Consider the following 27,257-nt stretch of genomic DNA (forward strand, 5'->3'; position numbering starts at 1 on the left):
GGGGGGGGCGCCAATTTTTGAAAAAAAACAAAAAAACCGTCACGAATGGGCTTTGCTCGGCGGCTTCCAGCTCCCCCATCGCCATGCCTGCCTCTTCCTGGGATCCTCCATAGCAGTGCGGGAAAAGCGCATTTTTAAAAAGACGGGAAGGGCCGTAGATGGCGGGGGCGGGGTTTAGCGCCGCGTTGGCATCCTCTAATGTACAGCGCGGGCAATCACGGGTGCCCGGCGGACATCGCGGCCGCCAGGCACATGCACCGGGTCCCGGATTCCCGGCCGCCGGGAGCGCGCGCCCGCCGCGTTCCTCGGGACCCGGTGCATGTGCCCGGCAGCCGCGATGTCCGCCGGGCACCCGCGATTGCCCGTTAACCGGGCCGGCATGTGGATCTGTGTGTGTAAACACACAGATCCACAGCCTGTCAGCTCTGAGGAGAGCGATCTGTGTTCCCAGAACGGAGGAACACTGATCGGTCTCCTCCCCTAGTGCGTCCCCTCCCCTTTCAGTTAGAATCATTCCCTAGGAAACATATTAACCCCTCCCCGCCCCCTAGTGGTTAACCCCTTCACTGCCTGTCACATTTACACAGTAATCAATGCAATTTTATAGCATTGATCGCTGTATAAATGTGATTGGTCCCAAAAATGTGTCAAAAGTGTCCGATGTGTCCGCCATAATGTCGCAGTCACCAAAAAAAATCGCGATCGCCGCTAAAAAAATAAAAAAAAATTTTTTTTTAAAAATGCCATAAATCTATCCTGTATTTTGTAGACGCTATAACTTTTGCGCAAACCAATCAATATACAGTTATTGCGATTTTTTTTTTACCAAAAATATGTAGAAGAATACGTATCGGCCTAAACTGAGGAAAAAATGTGTTTTTAAAAAAAAAAATTGGGATATTTATTATAGCAAAAAGTAAAAACCGCAGAGGCGATCAAATACCACCAAAAAAAAGCTCTATTTGTGGTTAAAAAAAAGATGTCAATTTCTTTTGGGTACAACGTCGCACGACCGCGCAATTGACGTTTAAAGTGCGACAGCGCTGAAAACTAAAAATTGGCCTGGGAAGGAAGGGGGTGAAATTGCCCGGTATTGAACCGGTTAAAAAGGCACCATTGTGTGGGTTCATGCTGCTGGAGGGACACAGGAGCAGAGGTGGTTTTAAAAAGGTTTGGTGACAGGCATTCCTTTTGACACATTTACAGCATCAGGCTGAGCATTAATAGCAGCGATTAAGCTGGTCTACTGCTCATGCAGTTGATGCACTCCTGGTAGTACCTCTGCTTTGTGCATCGGGCTATGAGCGGAAGGGGGGTAAAAAACACCTCAAAAGGGGGCTCTAGTAAGACTACTACAGTCACACGGCAGCCTAGAAACATCTCAAAAAAGATGACATCATCCCCTGAGAGTGATATGGCTGATCAGAGTGAGCCATCGGGGTGGGGGGGGGGGGCGCGCGCAAGTGTTGCAGCTGCTCTTGACACTGCAGCCCCTATGTATATTACGCAGGAGGTTTTTTCTTCAACCATTTTAAGCTTGGAGCAAAAAATTGATGCTTTATTTGCATTCCAGACTGGGGCTAAGCATAGCAGGTCCCCGTCCATTTCTCAGGACCCTCAATCTGAGGAGCAAGAGAAGATGATTTGCCTTCTAAGGACCAGGAAGAGTCTAATGTCTCTGCGTCTGAGGAACCTGATACGGAGATATCAGGTTCACAGGAAAGATTGTTTGTACAATCTCTCACTGGTTTGGTCCTCTTTACTTTTTCACTGCCAGCAGCGCAGTCAGTTAAATGAGCCCACGTCTGGTTTGGGTTCACTAAAGCCTCCCCAATCTGATCATTCTTTTCCTATCCATTCGTGGCTAAGGAAGCTTATGTATTCTGAATGGGAGCACCCAGATAAACAGTTTTTCCCTTCAAAAAAGTTTTCTATACTTTATCCTATGGAGGAAGACTTTTATAAGAAATGGGGAATTCCAGCAATTGACGCTGCTATATTCTCTGTTAATAAAAACCTAACTTGTCCAGTTGACAATGCTCAGAAGTTAAAGGATCCAACAGGTAAGAAGTTGGAGTTCCTTTTTAAGAACTATATTTCACTCGCAGGTTCAGTCGTTCAACCTGCGCTGGCAGCGATTGGAGTATCTCAGTCCTTAATGGACCAGTTTACAGATGTACTCAAAATTATTCCTGATCGGCAGGCCCAGGATTTGGCCGGTATATCAGAAGCATTGTGTTTCACAGTAGACGCTATGAGAGATTCTATCCTCCAGGCCCCACGGCTTATGCTAGGGCTGGTGCATGTGCGTAGAATCCTATGGTTGAAAAATTGGTCAGCCGAAGCGCCATGCAAAAAGCTCTTGGCCAGTTTCACTTTTCATGGTGAACGATTGTTCGGAGATGATCTGGCCAAGTATATCCAAAGAATTTCTAATGGGAAAAGTTCCCTTTTACCAGTTAAGAAAAAGTTTAAACATTTTACTTTTAAACATACTTATACAGTGCCAGGGGCAGCTGCCTCTAGGCAGTCTCGACGGCCTCCCCCGTCAGATTCTAGAGGTAAACCTCTCGGTCAGTCCCAGGGCCAAACGAGGACCTGGGGGAGGAAGCCCAAAATATTAAAGCCTCCTTATGATGGGACGCCCCCATCATAAGGAGGGGAAGGCTTCTGCAGTTTTCAAGAGTCTGGCAGGAACAATGTCAAGACAGATGGGTGGCTAACTCAGTTTCTCAAGCTAGAGTTCCCGAGAGTTCCCGTATCCTCGTTTTCTCAGATCAAATGTTCCCAAAGATCCAGTGAAAAAGAAGAGTCTCTCTAGCTCTGGATCATCTCTTATCTCAAGGAGTGATATCGGAGGTCCCTTTGGAAGAGCGAGGTTTGGGTTTTTATTCAAAAAGTTCATAGTTCCAAAACCAAACGGGGATGTCAGACCCATTTTAGAAATCAAACATCTAAACCGATTTTTAAACATCCGTTCCTTTCGCATGGAGTCAATCCGATCTGTAGTCTCCTTCCTACAAGGGGGAGAACTTCTGGCATCAATCGACATCAAGGATGCTTATCTCCATGTAACGTTTTTCCCCTCTCATCAGAAATTTCTACTCTTCGAGGTGGAAAATCGTCACTTTCAGTTGGTAGCTCTACCTTTCGGACTGGCTACTGCACCTTGAGTGTTTACAAAGGTCCTGGCTCCTCTTTTAGCCAGGTTAAGGGCCAAAGGTATAACAATACTAGCCTACTTAGATGATCTACTCTTGATAGGTCAATCGGTAGCCCGCTTAAACCAAACTTTGTTCACCACAGGCAGCTACCTGGTAGACCTAGGTTGGATTCTCAACATAGAAAAATCCTCCTTAAAACCATCAAGGAGATTGCAGTACTTGGTGCTGATCATAGACACAGCTCAGAAGAGGGTGTTTCTGCCCCAGGAAACGATCAGTTCCATAAAGGAACTGATCCAGGTGGTCGAGACTTCTACTAAACAGTATCCTATTTACTTGGAACAAGAAGGTCCATGCTCTGGACTTTCCAATGCACTTATCCCCCAGTGTGCGTCAGAGCCTCAATTGGTGGTTGATATCCAAGAATCTTCAAAAAGGGAAATCCTTTCTGCCAGTCACTTGAAAGGTGGTAACAACAGATGCCAGCCTTTTAGGCTGGGGAGCAGTCCTGGAAGAAGCATCTGTCCAGGGGAAATGGTCCATCTCAGAGAGGACCTTGCCCATCAATGTTCTAGAAATTCAGACAGTACGCCTGGCCCTAGAGGCCTGGACGCTCAGACTACGGAATTATCCTGTCAGGATCCAATCCGACAATGCCACAGCAGTGGCCTACATCAATCACCAAGGGGGCATGAGAAGTCGTGGGCCCAGAGAGAGGTGAATCATATTCATTCTTGGGCAGAAAGCAACATTCCTTGCCTATCAGCAATTTTCATTCCAGGGATAGAGAATTGGCAGGCGGACTAGTTGAGTTCCCGGGAGAATGGTCCCTTTATCCTGACATCTTTGGGGAAAAAATGGGTCAAAAATGGGGAGTTCTGGATGTGGATCTGTTTGCGTTCAGGTTCAACAACAAGATCGACAACTTTGTGTCAAGGACAAGGGACCCGATGGCATGCGGAACAGATGCCTTGGTCTTTCCTTGGGATCAGTTCTCACTGATCTATGTGTGCTCTCCTGTTCTGCTGCTTCTGCGGCTTCTTCGCAGGATCAAGCAAGAGAGGTGATTCTTGTGGCCCAGGAGATCTTGGTTTGCCGAGATCATAAAAATGGCGGTAGGGGACCCTTGGACCCTACCACTATGGCCAGAACTTCTCTCGCAAGGTCCGGTATTCCATCCTACCTTACAAATGCTAAATTTAACAGTTTGGCTATTGAGACCCACATTCTTAAAGGACTTCAGTAGTTTCTACTATGGTTAATGCTAGGAAGCCGGCCTCCAGAATCATATACTATAGAGTCTGGAAGGCATATGTCTCCTGGTGTGAAGCCAGGGGTTGGCACACCAGAAAATATGTCATAAGTAGGATTCTTGAAGTCCTACAAATGGGATTAGAGATTAAGCTGGCCTTGAGTACTATCAAAGGTCCGGTGTCTGCCTTATCTGTGCTTTTTCAACGACCACTTGCTTCACATTCTCTGGTTCGGGGGGGTAACACAGATTAATCCCCCTTGAACCCTTGGGACTTAAATCTAGTCCTATTGGCTTTACAAATGCAGCCTTTTGAGCCTATTCGAGATATTTCCTTGGTCCTCTTGACAAGGAAAATAGTTTTCTTGGTTGCCATATCTTCTGCTAGAAGAGTATCAGAGTTGGCTGCGCCATATTTGATTCTGCATAAAGATAAGGTTGTATTACGACCTCATCCTAAATTCCCACCGAAAGTAGTATCAGGTTTTCATTTAAACCAAGATATTGTTGTTCCTACTTTTTTTCCAGAGCCTCGTTCTGTGAAGGAAAAATTACTACATTCTCTTGATTGTGGTGAGGGCAGTCAAGGTCTATTTGAAAGTGACCGCTCAGGTTCGTAAAACAGATGTTTTGTTTGTGTTGGCAGACGGTCCTAAAAGAGGACAGGCAGCGTCAAAATCTACTATTTCTAAGTGGGTTCGTCAAGTGATTGTTCAAGCTTATGGTTTAAAGAGGAAAATTCCTCCTTTTCATATCAAAGCACACTCCACCAGGGCTGTTAGTGCTTCTTGGGCAGTGCATCACCAAGCCTCCTTGGCTCAGATCCGCAAGGCCGCAACTTGGTCTTCAGTCCACACATTTACGTCTCCCCCTCCCTTCAGTCTTCATTGCTATGGGACATCCCACATAGTAAGTACTATGGCTCCGTGAGGTACGATGAGAAAATAGGATTTTTAAAACAGCTTACCTGTAAAATCCTTCTCTTTGAGGTACATCATGGGACACAGAGGTCCCTCCCTTCTTTGGTATACACGTGTATTGCTTTGCTACAAAACTGAGGTACTCCCACCAGTGGGAGGGGTTATATAGGGAGGGCACTTTTTAATTTAGGGCGTACCAGTGTCCAGCACTTGAAGGTGGCCTATTAAACCCACATAGTAAGTACTATGGCTCTGTGTCCCGTGATGTACCTCAAAGAAAAGGATTTTACACGTAAGCGGTTTTAAAAATCCTATTATTGCAGCTTACCAATAATTAATTAGGTGTGGTGGCTGCATTAGTTTGCTCTTTTTTAGGCTTTGTTCCCCCTCTGTTTTCATCTGGTGATCTGGCCAGTAGCACACTTCCTGTATTAGAGTGCCCTCACTCTGGATGTTTAAGCACAGGGACACCTTTAGGCAGCAGCATTGTGAGTCTGGGGGGAGCGGGGTATTAAATGTACTATCGGATTTAGATACACTAACAAATTGGAGCCACACTGCAGTTAAAGCAACAGTTTTTTTTATTGGAGGGTGGTTACATAAATAAAGCCCATCTTTGCATATTCAGTTTACCTAATCATGGTTATATAGCCACACCATATTTAATGAATGTATAAGGTCTTGTGTGAACACATATATTCAATGTGTTCATTTGTAGCATTTTGACATCATCTTTCTTATTAAAATGTGCTTTTTTTCCAGGTGTTTATGCTTTTGGATTCCTTTTTATGCTGCCCCAGTTATTTGTAAATTATAAGGTATTTTTTCCTATATTTCTCTGTGTGTATGTATGTATGTATATGTGTATGTGTGTGTGTATATATATATATATATATATATATATATATATATATATATATATAAAATGTTTGTGTATATTATATAGATAGATATATATAGATATATATATATATATATATATATATAGATAGATTTGAGGTTTTGTCTGTATACTTTGCAATCATATGGATCATTACTTTTTCTGCAGATGAAATCCGTGGCCCATTTACCTTGGAAAGCATTCACATATAAAGTAGGTTTCCCTTACTAGCTTGTTTTATCCAATACTAGCTCATTTTTGTACTTGCATGCTATGTGCTTAGTTGTAACATATTTAATACTTTAAATTGATATGGTAGAAGTTAAAATTGCAGTTTTTCTAAAATGAGCAAATATCAGATATTAATGGAAATGTATTAACTGTATGTAGTTTGTTCCAGTAGCATGCGAGATTCCTTGTCTCGTTGCCAAAACACAGCACTGTTTTACTATATGTAACTGTAGCTATGTACAGAGTATACGTTGCTGAAAGTAGGGTAGGTACATATAATAAAGTGATACTAAACACACACAGTTTTTAATTTACATTGCTCCTTCTATTTCTGTATGTGGATTATGGCACTGTAATTATTTTAATAAAAAAAATCTTAATTACCCTTTTTCTAATCGATATACAGATGTCACATGACCCAGATCTTTCCCAGCCTGTCTGTTAGGGAAACATAAGCAGGAGGAGCTTCTAGTCCTCTGCTGGTCATATGTTCAAAATAAAAAACAGCCTTTGAAATACAGAGTAAAAATACATCATTCATATCGATAAACTGTTTTAAATTGTCATAAAAATATGTTTGAAATCAAATTTTATAAAACATTTTTTGGCAATTACATGGTGTGGGGCAGATTCCTGCCAGTCACAGGCTGTGTCACGCCCCTCCAGCCTGTGACTTAGAACAAGTGGGAGGTGAAGCCTTTATTAGTCTACATGTAACATTTCCCCCTATTGTGTTTAGCTGACTAGTGGGCATGGAGGAGGCAGTAGGGAGTGGGCTGTCATTTACCACTGTGTATAAACCCACAGGTATATGCCCACTCTATAGTCACATAGGCTGCTCAGATGTGATAGGGAGGAAATGCTCAGCATAGAAACTCATTGAAAACTGAGCATGTGCAGCGTTGCCACTACAGCTGCAAAATCCCTAGCTGAATTGGGGCCATGAACAGAATGTGGAGAAAGAGAGCAACAGGATCAATCAGAAAACGAATCTGATAGTGGCTGAGTATGAACCGCATGTAATACACCATTTATTGATAGTTTTTATGATGTGGGTTTAGTGACACTTTACATAGGTGAGGTTGAAAAAAGACACAAGTCCAACCTATGTGTGTGATTCTATGTCAGTATTACATTGTATATTCCTGTATGTTGCGGTCGTTCAGGTGCTTATCTAATAGTTTCTTAAAACTATCAATGCCCCCCGCTGAGACCACCGCCTGTGCAAGGGAATTCCACATCCTTGCCACTCTTAAAGTAAAGAACCCTCTACGTAGTTTGTTAGACCTCTTTTCTTCTAATTTTAATGAGTGGCCACGGGTTTTGTTAAACTCCTTTCAAGTAGAATTAAAGTAGACTTTAATCAAGGAAACAGTTCATTTGAACCAGCTTGGCCCAAATAAACAATTTAAAATGACTGTAAACATGGAGCTAGACTTTAATGTTTTGCTCTCCTCATATTCTAAGAAAAATATGTAAGCTGACATTGCTGACCTTCTGATTATTATAGTTACCTCATCTGGGTGATGCTGATACAGTGGCTTTGGGTCACTGACCAAACCAAACTACTGGATTCAGTAGAGATAAGGATTCTGATTTTCATGTTGTATAGTTGCTCTGGGTCTGTGATTCAGAAGTATAGAATCCAGACACAGCCAAACCTCTAGCACTTGTAGAAGTTATTGGTAGTTTAATGAGCAGTAATAATTGTGAATTGACCCCAAAATCTTGCAACATTTTTGCCATTAGTTTTTTGTAGTGTATTAAAGTTTGTTGAAAAATGGGGTATAGAGGATAGAACTGTATCCAAAGTAGAAAATTGCAAGTTAGACTTACCGGTAACTTGTTTTCCAATAGGCTTTCAGGACAGCACCCGAGAGATCATGGCTCCTCCTCCCACAGGAAACACCTCATCAATTAAGTCTTTAAATTGGAATCCTCCACGTTGCCTCATCAGTTGTTTGTAGAGAACTCCAGCCCCAGCTGCAACACATAAGCGACAGTTATATCATAGTATTACAGCATTAGCATACACAAAGGGCGGGTTACTGCTGTCCTGAAAGCCTATTGGAAAACAAGTTACCGGTAAGTCTAACTTGCAATTTTCCAAAACGTCTTTCAGGACAGCACCCGAGAGGTTAATCGAGACTTACTCCATTTAGGGTGGGACAACAGCCTGTAAGACTTTCCTTCCAAAAGCCTGGTCCCCAGCCGTCATGAGGTCTAACCTATAATGACGGGCAAAGGTTGTCAGACTTGTCCAAGTAGCTGCCTTACAGATTTGTTCGGGGGTGGCGCCAGCTTTTTCTGCCCAACTCACCGCGGAAGCTCTTGTAGAATGAGCCCGAACATTTAATGGACTCTCCAGACCTGTAAGGGAATAGGCTTCTGAGATAGCCATTCTCAACCATCTGGCAATGGTTCCTCTAGAAGCTTGTCTTCCTTTTTTATTACCGGAAAATAAAACAAACAGAGCATCTGAACATCTAAAGTCTTTAGTGTTTTCCAAGTAACTTAAGACTGCTCTTTTAACATCCAGGGTATGGAATTCTTCTTCCTTCTTACCCGATGGATTAGAACAAAAGGTAGGAAGTATTATTTCCTGAGTTCGATTCTGGATCGAAGCGACCTTCGGCAAAAAATTAGGATCCGTCTTCAGAACAATTCGGTCTGAAAAAATGGAAAAGAAAGGTTCCCTGATTGATAAGGCTTGCAGCTCACTGACTCTTCGAGCTGTTGTAACAGCCACTAAAAACACTGTTTTCAAAGTAATCAATTTCAGGGAGGCTAAATTAATGGGTTCAAAAGGTTCCTTGGTCAGGGCCTGTAGAACAACCGATAAGTTCCCTGCTGGACAGCTTTTGATTACCACTGGTCTAGACCGGGTAAGAGCTTTGAAGAATCTTATTACTAGGGGTTCTGATGAAATGGATTTTTCCAGGAATACCCCCAGCGCAGCAACTTGAACTTTGAGGGTGCTGACCGCTAAGCCCTTGTCCGCCCCTTCTTGCAGGAACTCAAGCACAGAAGAAATTTGTTTTGGAGATCTGTCAGATACTGTGCACCAGGAGTTGAAGATTTTCCAGACTTTGGAATAGATTGCTCTTGTAACCTTCTTTCTACTGGATAGGAGGGTAGCTACCAACCTATCCGAGAAACCTTTCCTCTTCAAGAGCTGCTCCTCAGTAGCCAGGCCGTGAGCTTTAGTTTTGCTACTTCCTGGTGAAACAGAGGACCTTGTAACAGAAGGTCTTTTCTTAACGGAAGGTGCCAATAAGGTTCTTGTTGCATCTGAAGAAGGGATGAAAACCAAGGCCTTTTTGGCCAGAAAGGAGTGATGAGGATCACTGTTGTCTCCTCCTTCCTGATTTTTGCTATGACCCGAGGGATAAGCTGAAACGGAGGGAATGCGTAACAGAGGTGAAACTTCCAATCTTGTGCCAGAGCATCCACTCCCAGTGATGCCTCGTTCCTGTTCAGGGAGAAGAAGCGAGACATTTGCGAGTTTTCCTGGGTGGCAAAGAGATCCACTCTTGGGCGCCCCCATTTCTGCACTATTAACTGGAAGACTTCTGGATTCAATTGCCACTCTGCCTCTAAAATCTGGTTCCTGCTTAGGAAGTCCGCTACTCTGTTTAAGGTCCCTTTTAAATGGACCGCGGATAAGGATAGAGTATGGAGCTCTGCCCAACTCAGAATGCCTTTCGCCAAGCTCTGCAGAACTTTGCTTCTGGTTCCCCCCTGTCTGTTTATGTAAGCCACCGCCGTGGCGTTGTCTGACAGGATCTGTGTATGTTGCCCCTGGACTTCTTTCGCAAAGGTCAGTAAGGCCATTTCTATAGCTTTCAGTTCCCTCCAATTTGAGGACCTTAGGGCATCTCTTGTGTCCCACGAGCCCTGGGCCCACCGGCCGCTCATATGAGCCCCCCAACCCCAGGAACTGGCATCTGTTGTCAACCTCACCTGAGTTGGGAAGGACCATAACAGCCCCTCTGAGTACCTTCTCTGGTTCTTCCACCACCACAGACTTCTTTTTACTGAAGTAGGGATCTTCACTAATGAATCTAGTGAATCCTGCTGGTGATTCCAGGTTTTTAACAGGAAACTTTGCAGAGGTCTGAAATGGAGCTTTGCCCACTGGATGGCCGGAATGGAAGAGGTCAGGGTTCCCAATGCTGACATAACTTTCCTGATGGACAGAACTTGATTGGACTGTAGTAATGACACCACTTGTACCAACTTTTCCTGTTTTTCCTCTGGAAGAAAAATTTTTTGTTCTAAAGAGTTGATACGGAAACCCAGGAATAACACTTCCTGTGAGGGAATCAGATTTGATTTTTGAAGGTTTAAAATCCACCCCATGGATTCTAGATGAACACGGGCTCTGAGCAAGTTTTCTTGAAGACCTTCTCTGGTCTGAGCAAAAAACAGCAGGTCGTCCAGATACGGAATAACTGAGATCCCCTCTAGACGCAGAGGCGCCAGAGCTTCGGCCATTATTTTCGTGAAGACCCTTGGGGATGATGACAGACCAAACGGGAGTGCTCTGAATTGCAGATGTACCACCTTCTTCCCTTCTTTCAGTGCTAACCTCAGATATTTCTGCGACCTGGCGGCAATAGGAATGTGGAGGTAGGCATCTTGTAAATCTATTGATGCCATATAGCACCCTTGATACAGGAGGTTTCTTACTGAAAATATTGAATCCATCCGAAACCTTCTGTATTCTACTGATTTGTTCAGCATTTTGAGATTCAGGATAAGACGGAACTTTCCTGAAGGTTTCTGAACCAGAAAGACATGTGAGTAGAACCCCTGGAAGAACTCCCCCGCTGGGACCGGAACAATGACTCTCTGATTTTTCAGTTCCTGAATTAGGGACTTCATGGCGAGAGCCTTGACTGCGTCTCTTGGGACGTTTGTCACCAGGAATCTTCTTGGAGGTTCTTCCGTAAATTCTATCACATACCCCTGGGAGAGCATCTTTACAACGAATTGATTTGAGGAAATGGCTCTCCACTGAGGAAGAAACTCCTGTAGTCTTCCCCCGACCTTTACAGAGTCATTGTGGTTTTGCGGAGGCCGCAGGAGGATTGAAGAGCACTCCACCCCTACCTTTGGGCTTCTGAGAAGACCATGACTTCCTCTTGCCCTGCGTTTTTCCTTCCTGCTGACCTTTTTGGGGCCGAAAGAAACGCTTACGGGTTTGCACCTGTTTCTTCTTAACCGGAAACGACTTTTTCTTATCTGCCGTGCGGTCAAGAATGGACTCTAGCTCTGAACCGAATAGCAGATCGCCTGCAAACGGAATACCACACAGTCTATTTTTAGATGCAGCATCCCCTGGCCACGTCTTCAGCCATAAGGCCCTTCTGGCAGAATTTGTTAAAGCTGCTGACCTTGCTGACATGCGGATAGATTCCGCAGACGCATCCGCAATATATGATATTGCTGCTGACAGGGTTGAAAAAGAGTCCAGAATCTCCTGTTTTGAGGAATCTGCTATGACATGGGCTTTCAACTGGTTAACCCAGTGATCTAAGTTCCTTGCAACACAGGTTGTTGCCATTGCTGGTTTCAGATTATGCATTACTGATTGCCAGGTTCTTTTAAGAAGCAGGTCCATCCTTTTGTCCATGGGCTCCTTCAGAGTGCCCATATCCTCAAAGGCTAGGTCCGTAGACTTAGAGACCTGAGAAAAGGCAGAGTCCAATTTTGGAACCTTATTCCATATAGAATCTGGATTTTCTTCAAATGGAAATCTCTTCTTATGAGCCCGGGAAAAGAAAGGCTTTTTCTCAGGTTCCAGCCACTCTTTTTTAATCATATCAGTGATAACTGAATGGACTGGAAAAGAACGGCCTTTTGAATCTCCTAAACCAGCATACATGCGGTCATGCAGGGAGAGCTCCTTCTTTTCCTCTTCTATCCCCAAAGTGGCATGGATTACCTTCAGGAGTCCTCCCACCTCTTCTAGTGACAATTTGTATTTAGAAGCGGTATCTGATTCATTTTCCTCCTCCTCAGAATCTGTATCATCTGGAGCGAGGGAAACGGACCCTTGAGAAACGTCCTGGGATATCAGACCCCCAAAAATTATTTGAGAACCACTCTGGGGTTCTGAAGATGGCTGCGGAACCAGAGGATCCCTAGAGGGACCTGGCTCCTCTCTTAGGTTTGACCTAAAAGCTTGAAAGGTGGCCCGGAGCTCATCCTTTATTGTTGACACTAAGTCGCCACAAACGGATGGAGTCTCCTCTCTGACCAAATTTGTAATGCACTCTGCACAAAGCGTTTTGGTCCAAGCATCGCCTAATTTTTCTTTGCAGACAGGGCACCTTTTCTTGACTGGTTGGGCAGAACCTTTGGCCTGGACAAACAGAAAAGAGACATGGAACCACGCTTAAAAGGCTGTAATACAGCGCAAATAATACACCCAGGTGCACTAAGGAAGAAACATCTCATTTTCCATGTGCCCAAGCAAGCCACCACCACCTAATCCCCTGTTGTAGGGCAGATATACTAAATCTAGCCACTGCAACATACCTTCTGAGAGAGGGGGGGGGGGGTGGTGGGGGGAAGGGGGGGAAAAGGGTGAGTAACCCCCCCACAGGAGAAAACGGCCCAGGGTAATAGAGGACACAGTCCCTTACCTTAGCCTTGCTGGCGCCTTGGCTTGCCCCCTTATCCGCTGCATCGCTATCCATAGCTGTCTGCGGTGCGTGGTAAAACGACCGGTTCCAGATTCGAAAACGCCGCTGCGCTGACCTGGAACCGGAAATAAGGCGCCAGGTGACCCTGCCCTCTCCCACTGCGCTTTGCGCCGGAAATGACGCACGCGCCGACCCGGAAGTGATGCCTGGACGTGGCTGAAGCGCTCTTCTGCCACCAGCAACATGGCGGCCGCCACCGCTCGTCCCTCCATATAGAAGGGAACAGAGGACGGCCACCTGTCAGGCCAAAAAAATTTTGAGGCAGCACCCCCGGACGTACAGGCTCTCCCCGAGCACGGGAGAGGGAGCCCACGGGACCGTCCATATAAGAGGCAAGTGGGAGGCTCACTCTCCTGGCCTAAAAAGACCTAACAGGTGAGAACCTGTGTCTCCCAGGATAAACCTGAGAGATCATGGCTCCCACCAGAGGTGTTCCTCCAGCTGGAGGAAACACAAAAAACTGATGAGGCAACGTGGAGGATTCCAATTTAAAGACTTAATTGATGAGGTGTTTCCTGTGGGAGGAGGAGCCATGATCTCTCGGGTGCTGTCCTGAAAGACGTTTTGGAAATACACTTTTAAAGGATAAGTGCACCTTTTTGGAAAAAAGTCACCATGTGGTCTAGGGCCCCCAATAGGTTAAAAAACATTGCTCAGCTTATAAAACTGTAGCTTTGTTTGAATGCTATATCTGTAGGCATTTGGCAGCAACCCCACAGCCTGTCTGAAAAACTCTCTATACCCCCCTTTTATCTGACACATATGTGCCGAGATGCAATATGCAAGACCTGCTCCTCCTACAGTGAAAGAGCATATGCTGATTTCAAATAAAGAAGAGTGCTAGTGTCTGGGTGTGCTGAAACTATGTAGCTCAATGTACTTTGTGTCCTTGATATTAGGCAGGACATTGAATCTCTGGCAGTGGGAGTTTTCCAGACAGACTGTGAGGGTGCCACAAAAGGCCTACAGGTTTGGCTTTCAAATTAAGCTAGAGTTTTAGGAGTTAAACGATGGTTTGCAATCTATCGGGGACCCTAGACTGTGTAGTGATTTTTTTTTTTTTTTTTTTTTGAGGTGGACTTGGTTTGTAAGCATCTACCATTTAGTACATTGTTTTAGATGCTGCTGAAATTGAAATTACTGCATTGCCTAAATTAATTTTATGTTTCTTTTATTTTCAACAGGCATTTAATACCTTTATCGATGATATATTTGCCTTTGTTATTACCATGCCAACATCTCACAGACTTGCATGTTTTAGAGATGATGTGGTATTTCTAATTTATTTGTACCAAAGATGGTAAGTTTATATTGCTTGTATGTCTCTGTCTTTTTTATTTTTTTTATTTACACTAATGGTTACTTTTTCAAGACAAGCTTTCAGGGGTTTGTTGCAAGTTAACTAATATTGCTAGAATTATTTAGGCTGCATTGAAACGTCTGACCGTTTTTCCGTGTGTCTTTATATAGCGCCTTTTTGCATATTTGCACTACAGAACGTGTTCCATAAGACTGTAGTGCAAAAAAAAAAAAATATCCTAACCCTAACACAAAATATGGAAAAACAGCAACGATGTCCCAGCGCCAGTAATGGACACCTAGGAAACTAAACCATAACATGTACTATGTTGCATGTAATAACATATGATAACTCGGGGGGGGAAGGGGGAAAGGTGAAACCAGTGCAGCTAGAGCAACCGTAACTGATGGATACAGATGAAAACCAAAACCAAAAAATAGTCCAGCGCTCTGGATATCACAAATCAAACTGCAACGGCCAGAAATAAAAAACTGAATGTTTTAATAAAGGCAGTTCATAAAAACAGTCCTATAAGAACAGTACTTGAATCCAATCATTCAGAACTTACATAAGTGACAGACTGTCCATAGAGCAACAAGGATCCAAGACGGGAGATCCATCCCACTGCATGGTCCCAAACAGTGATAAGTTGGGGAGGAGAGGAGAGACCTGGGAATGGAGGTGGTCAGGAGACCCGCAGAATCCCCGCTGGATAAAGGGTACGAGCCCTGGGAGGAAGACTCACCAGCTCCGGAGTGCCGTGCTGTATGTGCGGCGTGGAGGGAGACACCCGCTCCATCGTAGGAAGGAAGAGCGAGCCGAGATCCCGCCTGACTACAGACGGTGACGTCAGCCCAGCTGGGGAGGCTGTACTGAGGAGGGAAGGGGTCGGCTATGCACAGGAGAGCCACTGGAGTGTCTGCTTGTATGACACTAAGCCGATGACGTGCCAGTCTGTGTCCCCTAAGGAATGAAACGCCACTGTGTAGGATGGTGTCACTCGGGATGCAGCAGTACAAAATAGGTGAGGGAAAAAAAAGGCAAGGTGGGGAATTAAAAAGCGAGCATGAAAAACAATGACTGCTACAATGACTGGCCATATGAAGGTCCCAAAAGTGGATGGATGGATGGTCACCGTAGCATGTTGCAGGATCAGATCTGTGTGGAAAGGGTGCCTTGACAACGCGTTTCCCGCATTAGCGCTTTATCAAAGTGAAGGATGGAGGCAACTGACAAGATTTAAATAAAGTATTAACAAAAGGGGAGGGGAAAGGAAGGGGAGGGGAGAGGAGGAAAAAAAACTGAAATAGGAATTCGGGCGGGAGTGATTAACCCATTGCGATAGGAAAAAAAAGGGAGCAAAAAGAGATTACATCTCCGATATTAACCCCTTGTTGCTCGGAGGACTTAAAGTAACAACCATTATCATTTCAAAAACTCTTAAGGGAAAAAATATGTATACATTAACGGTTAAAATCAAGTAAAATCGATTAAAATACTATCTATATAACAAGATGACTCTACACAAAACTACACGTCTCAAGTTCCTCATTTAGCCCCTTGGGGGTAAGTGAGTCAAACATATATATCCAGAAGACTTCCCGCCTGCACAGCAAGGAAAATCTCTTGTTACTGCCGGCATTTTTCTTGCCTTCACAGCAAGGACATCAGACATCTAGAAGTTTTTGTGATTGAAACTATCCCTAAAGGAACATTAACCAGTAACGAGAGATTTTCCTTGCTGTGCAGGCGGGAAGTCTTCTGGATATATATGTTTGACTCACTTGTCCCCAAGGGGCTAAATGAGGAACTTGAGACGTGCAGTTTTGTTTAGTTTTGTGTAGAGTCATCTTGTTATATAGATAGTATTTTAATCGATTTTACTTGATTTTAACCGTTAATGTATATAAATTTTTTCCCTTAAGAGTTTTTGAAATGATAATGGTTGTTACTGTAAGTCCTTCGAGCAACAAGGGGTTAATATCGGAGATGTAATCTTTTTTGCTCCCTTTTTTTTTTTCCTATCGCAATGGGTTAACCACTCCCTCCCGAATTCCTATTTCAGTTTTTTCCCTCCCCTCCCCTCCCCTCCCCTCCCCTTCCCTCCCCTCCCCTCCCCTCCCCTTCCCTCCCCTTCCCTCCCCTTCCCTCCCCTTCCCTCCCCTTCCCCTTCCCTTTCCTTTCCCTTCCCCTCCCCTTCCCTTTCCTTTCCCTTCCCCTCCCCTTCCCTTTCCCCTCCCCTTTTGCAAATCTGCCCAATTTCAGCTACAAAAAAAGCTCCAGAACATTTTTGCGCTTCAGGCATATGGCTTCAAGGAACTTGGGGTGGAGATGTGTACTAACTCCATAGAGAATAATTGATTTTTTTTTCTCCTCCAGCGTTTCGGAGCTTAAAGTTACAAAACGCTAACGTGTGAATGGGGCCTAAATGCTTAATCTTTCCCACCATGTTTCTTGTTACACCCATATTTGTGGCGTGACATGAAAACCCTTCACAATCCGCCCCTACACCTGTTTCATTCATTTACTCACAGGGATCTCTGAAAGTCCCATCTGCAGTTGTTGTAGTCCTCAACAAAGAAAAATAAACAACGGCGCCACTCAACGCGCTGTATAATACCTACTGATAGAGGGTTAATGCAGCTGTAATTGTAAACCAGCAGAACCTGCTTTAAATGCACAAAACGGAACCAAAGTTTAAAAAGAGCGAAAACCGCACCCTTTGAGTTGACATTTAGGATGAAACCCATAAAAAATCATTTCAAAAAGTCCTTGTAAGAAGTTGTTGTTCATTGAATCAAATGTCCGTGTGAGTTCCTAATATCCTTCCACAGTCCACAGCAACAACCAGCACTAGATCCAAGACACACAGGAGCTACACTCGGATGATAGCCAGCAGTAGCAGGCTTCCAGAGCTGAGAGGGAGGACAACAGGACTCCAATGATTAAAAAAAATCACTTTATTAAAAACTAATATCCACTTACATATAAAAAAAAGCTCATGCCCATTGGGAGGGTCCCGGATGAATAGCTTCAATCACGTCAGACCAGGGAGGTGGAGGATGGATGTAACTTTGGGATCACGGGAGCAAATGGCACAGATGGGAGGAGAGACTGGAAAGCTGCAGCTGGGAAGTTAACAGATTGTCACCAAGCTCGAATGCCAGTGAATAGCAACTCCCGCTAGCTCCACACAGCGAAAAGCGTCACGCAGTCTCCATGGCGACTACGTTTTTTGAGCTCCGCCCCTTTTTCACATCACGTGATCACAAGATGTTGGAGTATTTTTAGGCAAAAAAAAACCTAAAAAAGTAAAGAGGACACAAAAAAGTTGTACCGTTCCGCCCTCTCTCCAGCCACCCCGCTCTATGTAAAATGGATAGATTCATGCATAGCATGAATCTATCCATGGCCCCTGTAGCCACCCCCTATTCAGGCATCCGGCTTCTTTTCGGACGCTGGGCGCCTGAATTACAGTGGCAAGGGGGTGTTTTTGAAGCACCTGATTAAAGCCATAGGCTCTAATAGGCTTCAAAAAAAGATGAACTGTGAGCGCAAAGCATTGCGCTCGCAGTCCACCCCAGGTGTGTTAGCAGAGCAAATGAATATTTGCTTTTCTAACACTGAACCACCTCTCAGCCAATCAGGAAGCACGAGTCTAATACTAGTCACCTGATTGGCTGAAGGCAGAGGCGCTCCGATTGGACGTCTAGCAGTAGGAAGAAGAGATGCACGCGGGGAGGACAGAGAATGATGGAGGATGCAGGAGCCGTCGCCTGACCCGCCACCAGGATGGGGTAAGTGTGTGCCAGTCAGGCAGGGGGGTGTCACAGTTGGCTGTATATGATGCATGGGGCACTCAATACAAGGAGAATCTTCCCACCATGGGCAGGGCTGTGTTCAGTGGGCATTCTTGAAGGACAGGCTGGCACAGTGGGCTACAGGCATTGGGTTGACATGAGGTACTAATTGTCTGGGCTTTAGCAGTGTCAGCATGGATTAAACACTGGAATGAGCCGTGAGGGAGGAGGCTGACCTACAGTATCTACCAGGAGTAGACAGTTCAGATTTTAAGCTGAATGTTTGTTAAACAAATTTTAGTGTAATATATGCATTTTCATTTTTTTCATCATCAATTTTAAATAATCTGTTTTTTAAAGTCAGGACTGCCTTATTAATAAAATGAGGTTCACAATGGCTGTATATGATAGGCACAGAAGCTGCATGTGATGGGTACAGGAGCGGCATGGGACGGGCACAGGGAGGCTGCAATTATTATCAGAATTTTTCAGTTTGTTTGCACCCCCCCAAAACATATGACCAACTGCCGCTACTGGCTCTCAGTAGAGCAGAAGTGAGGCGACATCACCTCCTTTGTAGTTCATTAATACTTCCTCCAACTCCTTAACTGAAGGTCTGTACCGAGGCTGGATGAATGGTCTGCATCCTGGGCATTGCACACACAATGTACTCATTGTGGTTGCAATGGTTTGTATGCTCTAATGTAAATAAAAAAGAATGCACATTATTTTTATTACTCAATATGGGTATACAGTGTGTGTGTGTGTGTGTGTGTGTGTATATGTGTATGTATATATATATATATATATATATATATATATATATATATATATATATATATATATATATATATATGTATGTAAATATCTCAGTACACCCCTCACATTTTTGTAAATATTTTATATCTTTTCATGCGGCAACACTGAAGAAATGACACTTTGCTACAATGTAAACTAGTGAGTGTACAGCTTGTATAACAGAGTAAATTTGCTGTCCCCTCAAAATAACTCAACACACAGCCATTAATGTCTAAACCGCTGGCAACAAAAGTGAGTACACCCCTAAGTGAAAATGTCCAAATTGCGTCCAACGTGTCAATATATTTTCCAGCATTGCCTTAACCCTCTTTGGCATGGAGTTCATCAGAGCTTCACAGGTCGACACTGGAGTCCTCTTCCACTCCTCCATGACGACATCACAGAGTTGTTGGATAGAGACCTTGCGCTCCTCCACCTTCCATTTGAGGATGCCCCACAGATGCTCAATAGGGTTTAGGTCTGGAGACATGCTTGACCAGTCAATCACCTTTACCCTCAGCTTCTTTAGCAAGGCAGTGGTCGTCTTGGATGTGTGTTTGGGGTTATGTTGGAATACTGCCCTGTGGCCTAGTCTCTGAAGGGAGGGGATCATTCTCTGCTTCAGTATGTCACAGTACTTGTTGACATTCATGGTTCCCTCAATGAACTGTAGGTCTCCAGTGCCGGCAGCACTCATGCAGCCGCAGACCATGAGATTCCCACCACCATGCTTAACTGTAGGCAAGACACACTTGTCTTTGTACTCCTCACCTGGTTGCCACCACACACGCTTTACACCATCTGAACCAAATAAGTTTATCTTTGTCTCATCAGACCACAGGACATGGTTCCAGTAATCCATGTCTTTAGTCTGCTTGTCTTCAGCAAACTGTTTGCGAGCTTTCTTGTGCATCATCTTTAGAAGAGGCTTTCTTCTGGGATGACAGCCATGCAGACCAATTTGATGCAGTGTATGGTCTGAGCACTGACAGGCTGACCCCCCACCCCTTCAACCTCTGCAGCAATGCTGGCAGCACTCATACGTCTATTTCCCAAAGACAACCTCTGGATATGACACTGAGCATGTGCACTTGACTTCTTTGGTCGATCAGGGTGAGGCCTGTTCTGAGTGGAACCTGTCCTGTTAACCCGCTGTATGGTCTTGGCCACCGTGCTGCAGCTCAGTTTCAGGGTCTTGGCAATCTTCTTATAGCCTAGGCCATCTTTATGTTGAGCAACAATTCCAGTGACCAGTATGAGAGAGTAAGAGAGATAACGCCAAATTTAACACACCTGCTCCCCATTTACACCCGAGGCCTTGAAACACTAACGAGTCACATGACACCGGGGAGGGAAAATGGCTAAATGGGCCCAATTTGGGCATTTTCACTTAGGGGTGTACTCGCTTTTGTTGCCTGCAGTTTACAACTATAAACGACCCTGTGTACATGTACTGATAACAGAGGAGAGTTCAGGGGCAGCTGAAAAAAAAAAAAAACGCCCAACTGCTCCTAAATGTCCGTTTACCAGCAGCAGTGTACATGAAGCTTAAACCTTTTTCTGACACTTGTTGGTTACAAGCTACAATAAGTATTTTTTGCTAAAAAATTACTTAGACCCCCCCAAATAAAATATAAATGTATATATAATTTTTAAAAAAAATTTTTTAACGCAGCGGTCACACTTTAATGAATTGATAAAGCAATAAACCGTAAAGTTAGCCCAATTTTAGTCTAATGTGAAAGATGATGTTACACTGCGAGAATCCTGAGAGAATCTGGATCTTTATTCTAAGCAAAAAAAAATTGTGATTCTCATATTGGCCAGAATCATGCAGCTCTAATAAAATTTTGTGTATATATATATATACACACTATATATATATATATATATATATATGGATATATATCCTAGGTGTGCGAAGCCTCTTGCATTAGGGTGTGCACCCCAAAGCTCAAATACATATGCATGTGTATATGTACTGATGGTGTCAGTAGGGCAGTGGACAGTGTCAGTAGTTTTATTTTTATTCTTTTTAAATTATTTTATTGTGTAACATTTTTTTTGGGGATGAAATATCAGTGCTCTAAACAGGGGGGAATATGCACCACACAAGGCGATTAGGGTGTGCCCAGGCACACCCTGTGCGCACACCTATGATATATAGATAGATAGATAGATATATATATATAGATATATATATGTGTATATATATATATATATATATGTGTATATATATATATATATATATATATATATATATATATATATATATATATATGTGTGTATATATATATATATATATATATATGTGTATATATATATATTTTATATATATGTATATATTTATATATATATATATATATATATACATTATATTACTAATAGTGTGTCCAAAATGTCTTGGTTTGCTGACGCCTTAAAGTGTTTCTAAACCCACAACAGTAAAATCAGTCTGTATTTGCAGCATAGCATGCTTACTATGCTCACTGTGAAAGGGGTTAATCCTGTGCATTGTGTAAAAAGGCTGTTTTATCTCGTATGCACAGATCCTCCCCCTCCTGCACTGTCTATCTGGGGAAGACCAGCTAACACAGGCAGGGTAGCTGACCAGCACATGCTCAGTTGTGTGTCTTATGCTGGAGAGAACATTTACTTGTCCTCAGAGCTAGCCAGGTCACATGATATTGATATCACGTGGGCATGTATACAGGCTATAGTGGAAATCTACGCCTACCTGAACTCTCAGCACTGGAGAAACTGCACTTTATTATGTAACCGTGGTATACAGATCATCCCAAAAAGTATATAGTGGCAGTATTTTAATGTAAAAAGATTTATAAGCTGTGGGTACTGGGGGGGGGGCGCAATGAACTATTTTCATATTACTGGTTGTAGTAACACTTTAAGAGTTCCCTTCACTGGAACTAAGGGGCCAAACCCATCCCCTGAAAAACAACCCCACAGTGCACAAATACTGCACTTCTGGAAGAATGGTCAAACATTCCCATAGACTCACTCCTAAACCTTGTGGACCGCCTCCCAGAAGAGTTGAAGCTGTTATAGCTGCAGAGGGTGGGCCAACTCATTATTGACTGACATGCCATTAAAGTTAATGTAAAGTCGGGCGTCCCAATTCTTTTGGTAATATAGTGTGCGTGAGATATAGACATATCTGAGCAACCCCAATAATTGTCCCCAACACAACCTGTAGTGAAGAGGAAAATTAAGTATTCATTGTCCCTGGGGATTGATAACATCAGCAGTTATTCATGTGACCACTAGAGACCGCCAGTGGCCATAGTATTGTGAGGACAGGGAATGGCAATCTGCAAAATGCAGGAGAAAACCCCCATTCCTCCCCCTCCTTCCCTCAGAGCACAAGTCCTGCAATAATGCCCACCAGGACCTGTATGATGTGAATTCGCTCAGAAACAGAGCACTGGGGTCTGCAGTATTGAAGCAAATAAGGCAGAGAAGGTGTCAAATAAAATGGAAAAAAAGTTTAACATCCATAACACACCTGGACTAGCCAGGGGCACATATCGTCGATATGTTACTGAACATAAGAACAGGGCACGCACAACAGGTGCATAGTTACAACTTGCAAATAGAACAACTAACATGCTGTAAGCAGCAGCAACCAGTGGAGAATAAAGCAGTGAGCAATCCAATCTCTTAGCGATGTGGAGGGTGGCGAATCCAACCAGGTAGATGCATCTCTAGGTGAGGTGAAAAATCTGGTGGTCTTCCCATCTTGGACCCTTAGCCGGGCTGGAAACAGGACACTGTACCGGATTCCACATGTACGCATAGCCCCCTTGACATGAGCAAACAATCACCTTAGCTTTTGGGTCTCCACTGAATAATCAGGAAAAATTAGAAGCATTGTATTTTGGTAGTTAATGTCTTTCTGCAGCCAATCAGCACGGAGCACCTCGTCCCTGTCCCTGAAATTAAGGAATTTGAGGATGAAAGTGCGGGACGGCGTTCTTATGGGCCCAGGCTTGGGAGGGATGTGATGCGCCCTTTCCACAGCATAGAAGGGTGAAAATTGGGCTACAGGCAAAAGAGTACGCAGCAATTGTTCCACAAATTCAGTGGGGTGGGGACCCTCCACCCCCTCTGCAAGGCCCACAATACAGAGATTGTTTCTCCTGTTGCGATTCTCAGCGTCCTCAGCCCTGTATTCCAGGGCTCGTATTTTTGTTTGCAGGGACCGGAGGTTGCTGGTATGCTCAGCCACTGTGTCCTCCGTCTGGCTAAGGTGCTGCTCTGCTGAGGACAGCCAGGTCCTCACCTTGTCCATGTCCTGTCTGAACAGCCCCACATCTAGTTGTACGGCATTCCACCTTTGAAGTCAGGGCGGTTATAGAGGTCTGGCAGTTGGCAATTGCAGCCAGGACCTCAGCTAGTCCCGGCTGGTGTGAGGAGAGCTGATCTCCCTGCTCCGTCTGGGATGCTATATTGGCTGTGGAGCACGTTCGTGTATCCACACAGCCGGAGCAGTTTCCTCCAGTATATCTTCTTACCCCGTCCTTTTGCCGTCCCAGATGATTTGCGGCGCATGGAAGTGTCAGTCGTAGTGGGATGGCTGGGATATTGAGCGGATTGCAGAGATTCAGCCTGATACAGCAATGGAGCTCCAGCTCAGACATCCACTCAGGTCTCCATCTTGGCCACCCCCACCCACCCAAATATACATATATACACAAAATATAATATATCTAATATTTTATTTTTATTTTTTGCAAAATGTGTACTTAGCCTTTGAAGTATTTTTTTATCTTTTAATTGTGATTTGGCCAGTAAGAAATCTACACCGTTACATAATATCTATATTGTTTGTGTTCTGTTCTTGCTTTATCATTCCTGGCTATCCATCATATCTACAGCAAGTTTTCCACATAGCATAGAGCAGAATACTAATCATTTTTTTTCATATTTCAATAGTGCAGCTGTTTTTCAGTGTCTTTATATTGATTTTGAAATGTACCATATCTGAATTTTTTTTTTTTCTAGTTCAATGTTACTATTTATTTTTTTCTCACCAGGCTTTATCCTGTGGATAAGACTAGAGTGAATGAATACGGTGAATCCTATGAAGAGAAACCAAAACGAAAGCCTCATATAAACTAAATGTCATTCATATGGTCTCTGTGATATTTCTTATTTGAATCATACAGTGTGAAAATAAGGAACCAGGAAAATGAACAATGAGTATTTTTAATGCAGTGAACTATTCCAAACTATGTACAGTCTACCTTGCCAAAATCCTGAAATGTGTTCCCCTTTTGCTTGGTCTTATCTCCAGCATCAGTTCTTGTATACAATGCAGATAATACCGCAATAATGTAAATGTATGGTTTTTTTTTGTTTGTTTTTTGTTTTTTTTTAATAGAGAACAAAGTTTGGACGACTTGTATTAGCAAGAACTGCTGTTTATGCAGATATTATATTGCATTCCTTAAAATGCAAACTTTGATATGCAGAAGCTGTGACCGAATATACATGAGAAGTCAAATTGCATTCCAAATCACTGAAATAAGGTAGCAAGCTAAACCTCCACCATCCTTATATCTGACTTTTATGGTTGAACATTTATGATAAACATCAACAAAGGAAATAACCGGTGATATGAGAACTTGAAGTAATGACATACTTGATATAGATAGGTACTTTGCATCAATCTGAAAAATAACCCTTTTTTTTGGATCCCCAAGCATGTTTTGTCTGGCATGGCACACATTTGGTCCTTTTATACAGAATGCACTTCCTTCTAATTAAATTATGCCCATATTGTCATTACCATGATCACATTGCAAATAAAGCATTTTTATATATTTATCTGTACATACAAAGCCTAAATGGTTTACTGGTAAACTACAAGATGCGGCAATGTTTTAAATTCTACATGTTACATTTCATTTATATTGGTAACTTTAGGTTCCACTACAAAGATGAATCTTTCCCGTCTAATGTAAATTATAGGGAAAGGCAACTTTACAAATCGGTTACTAAATAACACAATGCTAAATGCACTTTGCAAAAACAAATACTTTCCCTAATTCTGTGACCTAAATTTTATTTTTCTGCAATAACAAAATGAATTCCTATGTGTGAACAAACACACGCTCAAATGTGGTGTTCTGTAAAGTCTAAAAATACCATTTAGACAGATATGGTTTTACCCAAACTGAAAATAAACTTGAAAAAAATGTTCTTATCTTGTAAATAATACATGTACATCTTTTTTTTTTTTAATTAAAATGCTGTTGTTGGCTATTAAAAGGCTTATGACAGACAAGTTAAAGCCTCATGAATCTGTTTGTATTGTCTTTGTTTGTCTAATGTAAAGTGTTACTAAACCCAAAACCCTGCATTCACTATATTTGGTCTCCCACAGTACACAGAACATGGAAATGCAATTATTGTAGGAAATATAAACTGCTAAATACCTTCTCTCATTAGCAGTATATAGCAGTCTTGTGACTTCTATCAGTCCAGCCGACCACTTGTTAAAGCTTGTAGGTTATAAATGCAATTCGCGCATAGTGGTGAAAAACTGACTAAAAATGAAAAACTTTTGTGCGTGTGGGTAGTATCTGATGCCTGATTACCCAATGCTAGGGTGCTGCATCATTAAAGGTAATGTGCCCTGGTGCTAAAGTGAAAGTAGTAAACTGCCACGCTTCCTACTTGTATATGTGAAATAAAGTGCTATGCTCTTACTAATGCATGAATAAATCTGTGCATAAACCATATAAAAACCTCATCAGTGTCGAAGAATCAATCAAAATCCACCAGTGTAGAAATGAAGAAAGGAAATTCATCAGTGAATATATACACTGATTTATTCAAGCAATAGCAAGAGCATAGCACTTCATTTCACATATACAAGTAGGAGGTGTGGCAGTTTATTACTTTCACTGGTTAAAGCTTGTAGAAGGAGTTCTCATTCTCCTCTGACTGTCCTATGAGGCTCCATGACTCCAAAAACCCTCTAGCAATACAACCTATTATCTCCTAGAAGCGCTTAGAAACAGGCTGTAAATGTCAGATATATATTATCTCAGTTTTAAGCTACAGTCTTTAACTGCTTGCTGACCGCCGGCTGTCTATTGACGGCTAGGCGGCGCAGCTCTCCTTGCGGGTGGGCGTCATATGACGGCCTCGCTTTCCCGGCCCACCAGGGGGCGCGTGCACCGCCGACGGCGGTCACCCGCGCCCATACCGATGGTATGTTCTCAGTACAGAGTAACACCGATCGGTCTCCACCCCTAGTGAGTGTCGTCCCCCCCCCACAGTTAGAAACACTCCCTAGCAAACACAGTTAACCCCTCGATCACCACCTAGTGTTAACCCCTTCCCTGCCAGTCACATTTATACAGTGATCAATGCATTTTTATAGTACGGATCGCTGTATAAATGTGAATGGTCCCAGAAATGTGTCAAAAGTGTCCGATATGTCCGGCGCAATATCGCAGTCACGATAAAAATCGCAGATCGCCGCCATTACTAGTAAAAAAAAAATAATAATAAAAATGTTATAAATATATCCCCTATTTTGTAGACGCTATAACTTTTGCGCAAACCAATCAATATACGCTTATTGTGATTTTTTTTTTTTTTTTTTTTTTTTTTTTTTTTTTTTTACCAAAAATATGTAGAAGAATACATATCGGCCTAAACTGTGGAAAAAAATTGTTTTAAAGAAAAAAAAATTGGATATTTAGTATCGCAAAAAGTAAAAAATATTGTGTTTTTTTTTTCAAACTTGTCACTCTTCTTTTGTTTATAGCGCAAAAAATAAAAACCGCACAGGTGATCAAATACCACCAAAAGAAAGCTCTATTAGTGGGGAAAAAACTAAAATAACAATTTCATCTGGATAGAGTGTTGTATGACCGCGCAATTGTCATTCAAAGTGCGACAGCGCTGAAAGCTGAAAAATGGCTTGGGCAGGAAGGGGTTGAAAATGCACTGTATTGAAGTGGTTAAAGGGGCTGTAAACCCTCGTTTTAAAAAAAACAAAACAAAAAACAAACATGTCATACTTGCCTCCACTGTGCAGTTCGTTTTGCACAGAGTGGCCCTGATTATCCTCTTCTGGGGTCCCTCAGAGGCGCTGGTGGCTCCACCCCACATGGTGTGTCCAGGTTGGAGAAGCGCTCTCCTTGGTGGACACCCGTGTGGGTG

The 27,257-nt window shown here is 43.1% G+C and overlaps 1 protein-coding gene across 1 annotated transcript in view; it reads left to right on the forward strand.

Annotated features, from left to right (window-relative positions):
- The window catches only part of CLPTM1L (CLPTM1 like), a 232,071-nt gene extending 206,690 nt beyond the window's left edge, over positions 1-25,381 (forward strand). The window contains exons 15-18 of the mRNA XM_073630688.1: positions 6,099-6,154; positions 6,385-6,429; positions 14,345-14,460; positions 24,113-25,381. Of these exons, the coding sequence (XP_073486789.1) occupies positions 6,099-6,154; positions 6,385-6,429; positions 14,345-14,460; positions 24,113-24,197 (302 nt within the window). The 3' untranslated portion in view covers positions 24,198-25,381. The remainder of the gene's footprint in view (positions 1-6,098; positions 6,155-6,384; positions 6,430-14,344; positions 14,461-24,112) is intronic.
- The last annotated feature ends 1,876 nt before the right edge of the window (positions 25,382-27,257 follow it).

This window comes from Aquarana catesbeiana, linkage group LG05 (assembly GCF_042186555.1).
Source record: "Aquarana catesbeiana isolate 2022-GZ linkage group LG05, ASM4218655v1, whole genome shotgun sequence".
Classification (NCBI taxonomy): Eukaryota; Metazoa; Chordata; class Amphibia; order Anura; family Ranidae; genus Aquarana; species Aquarana catesbeiana.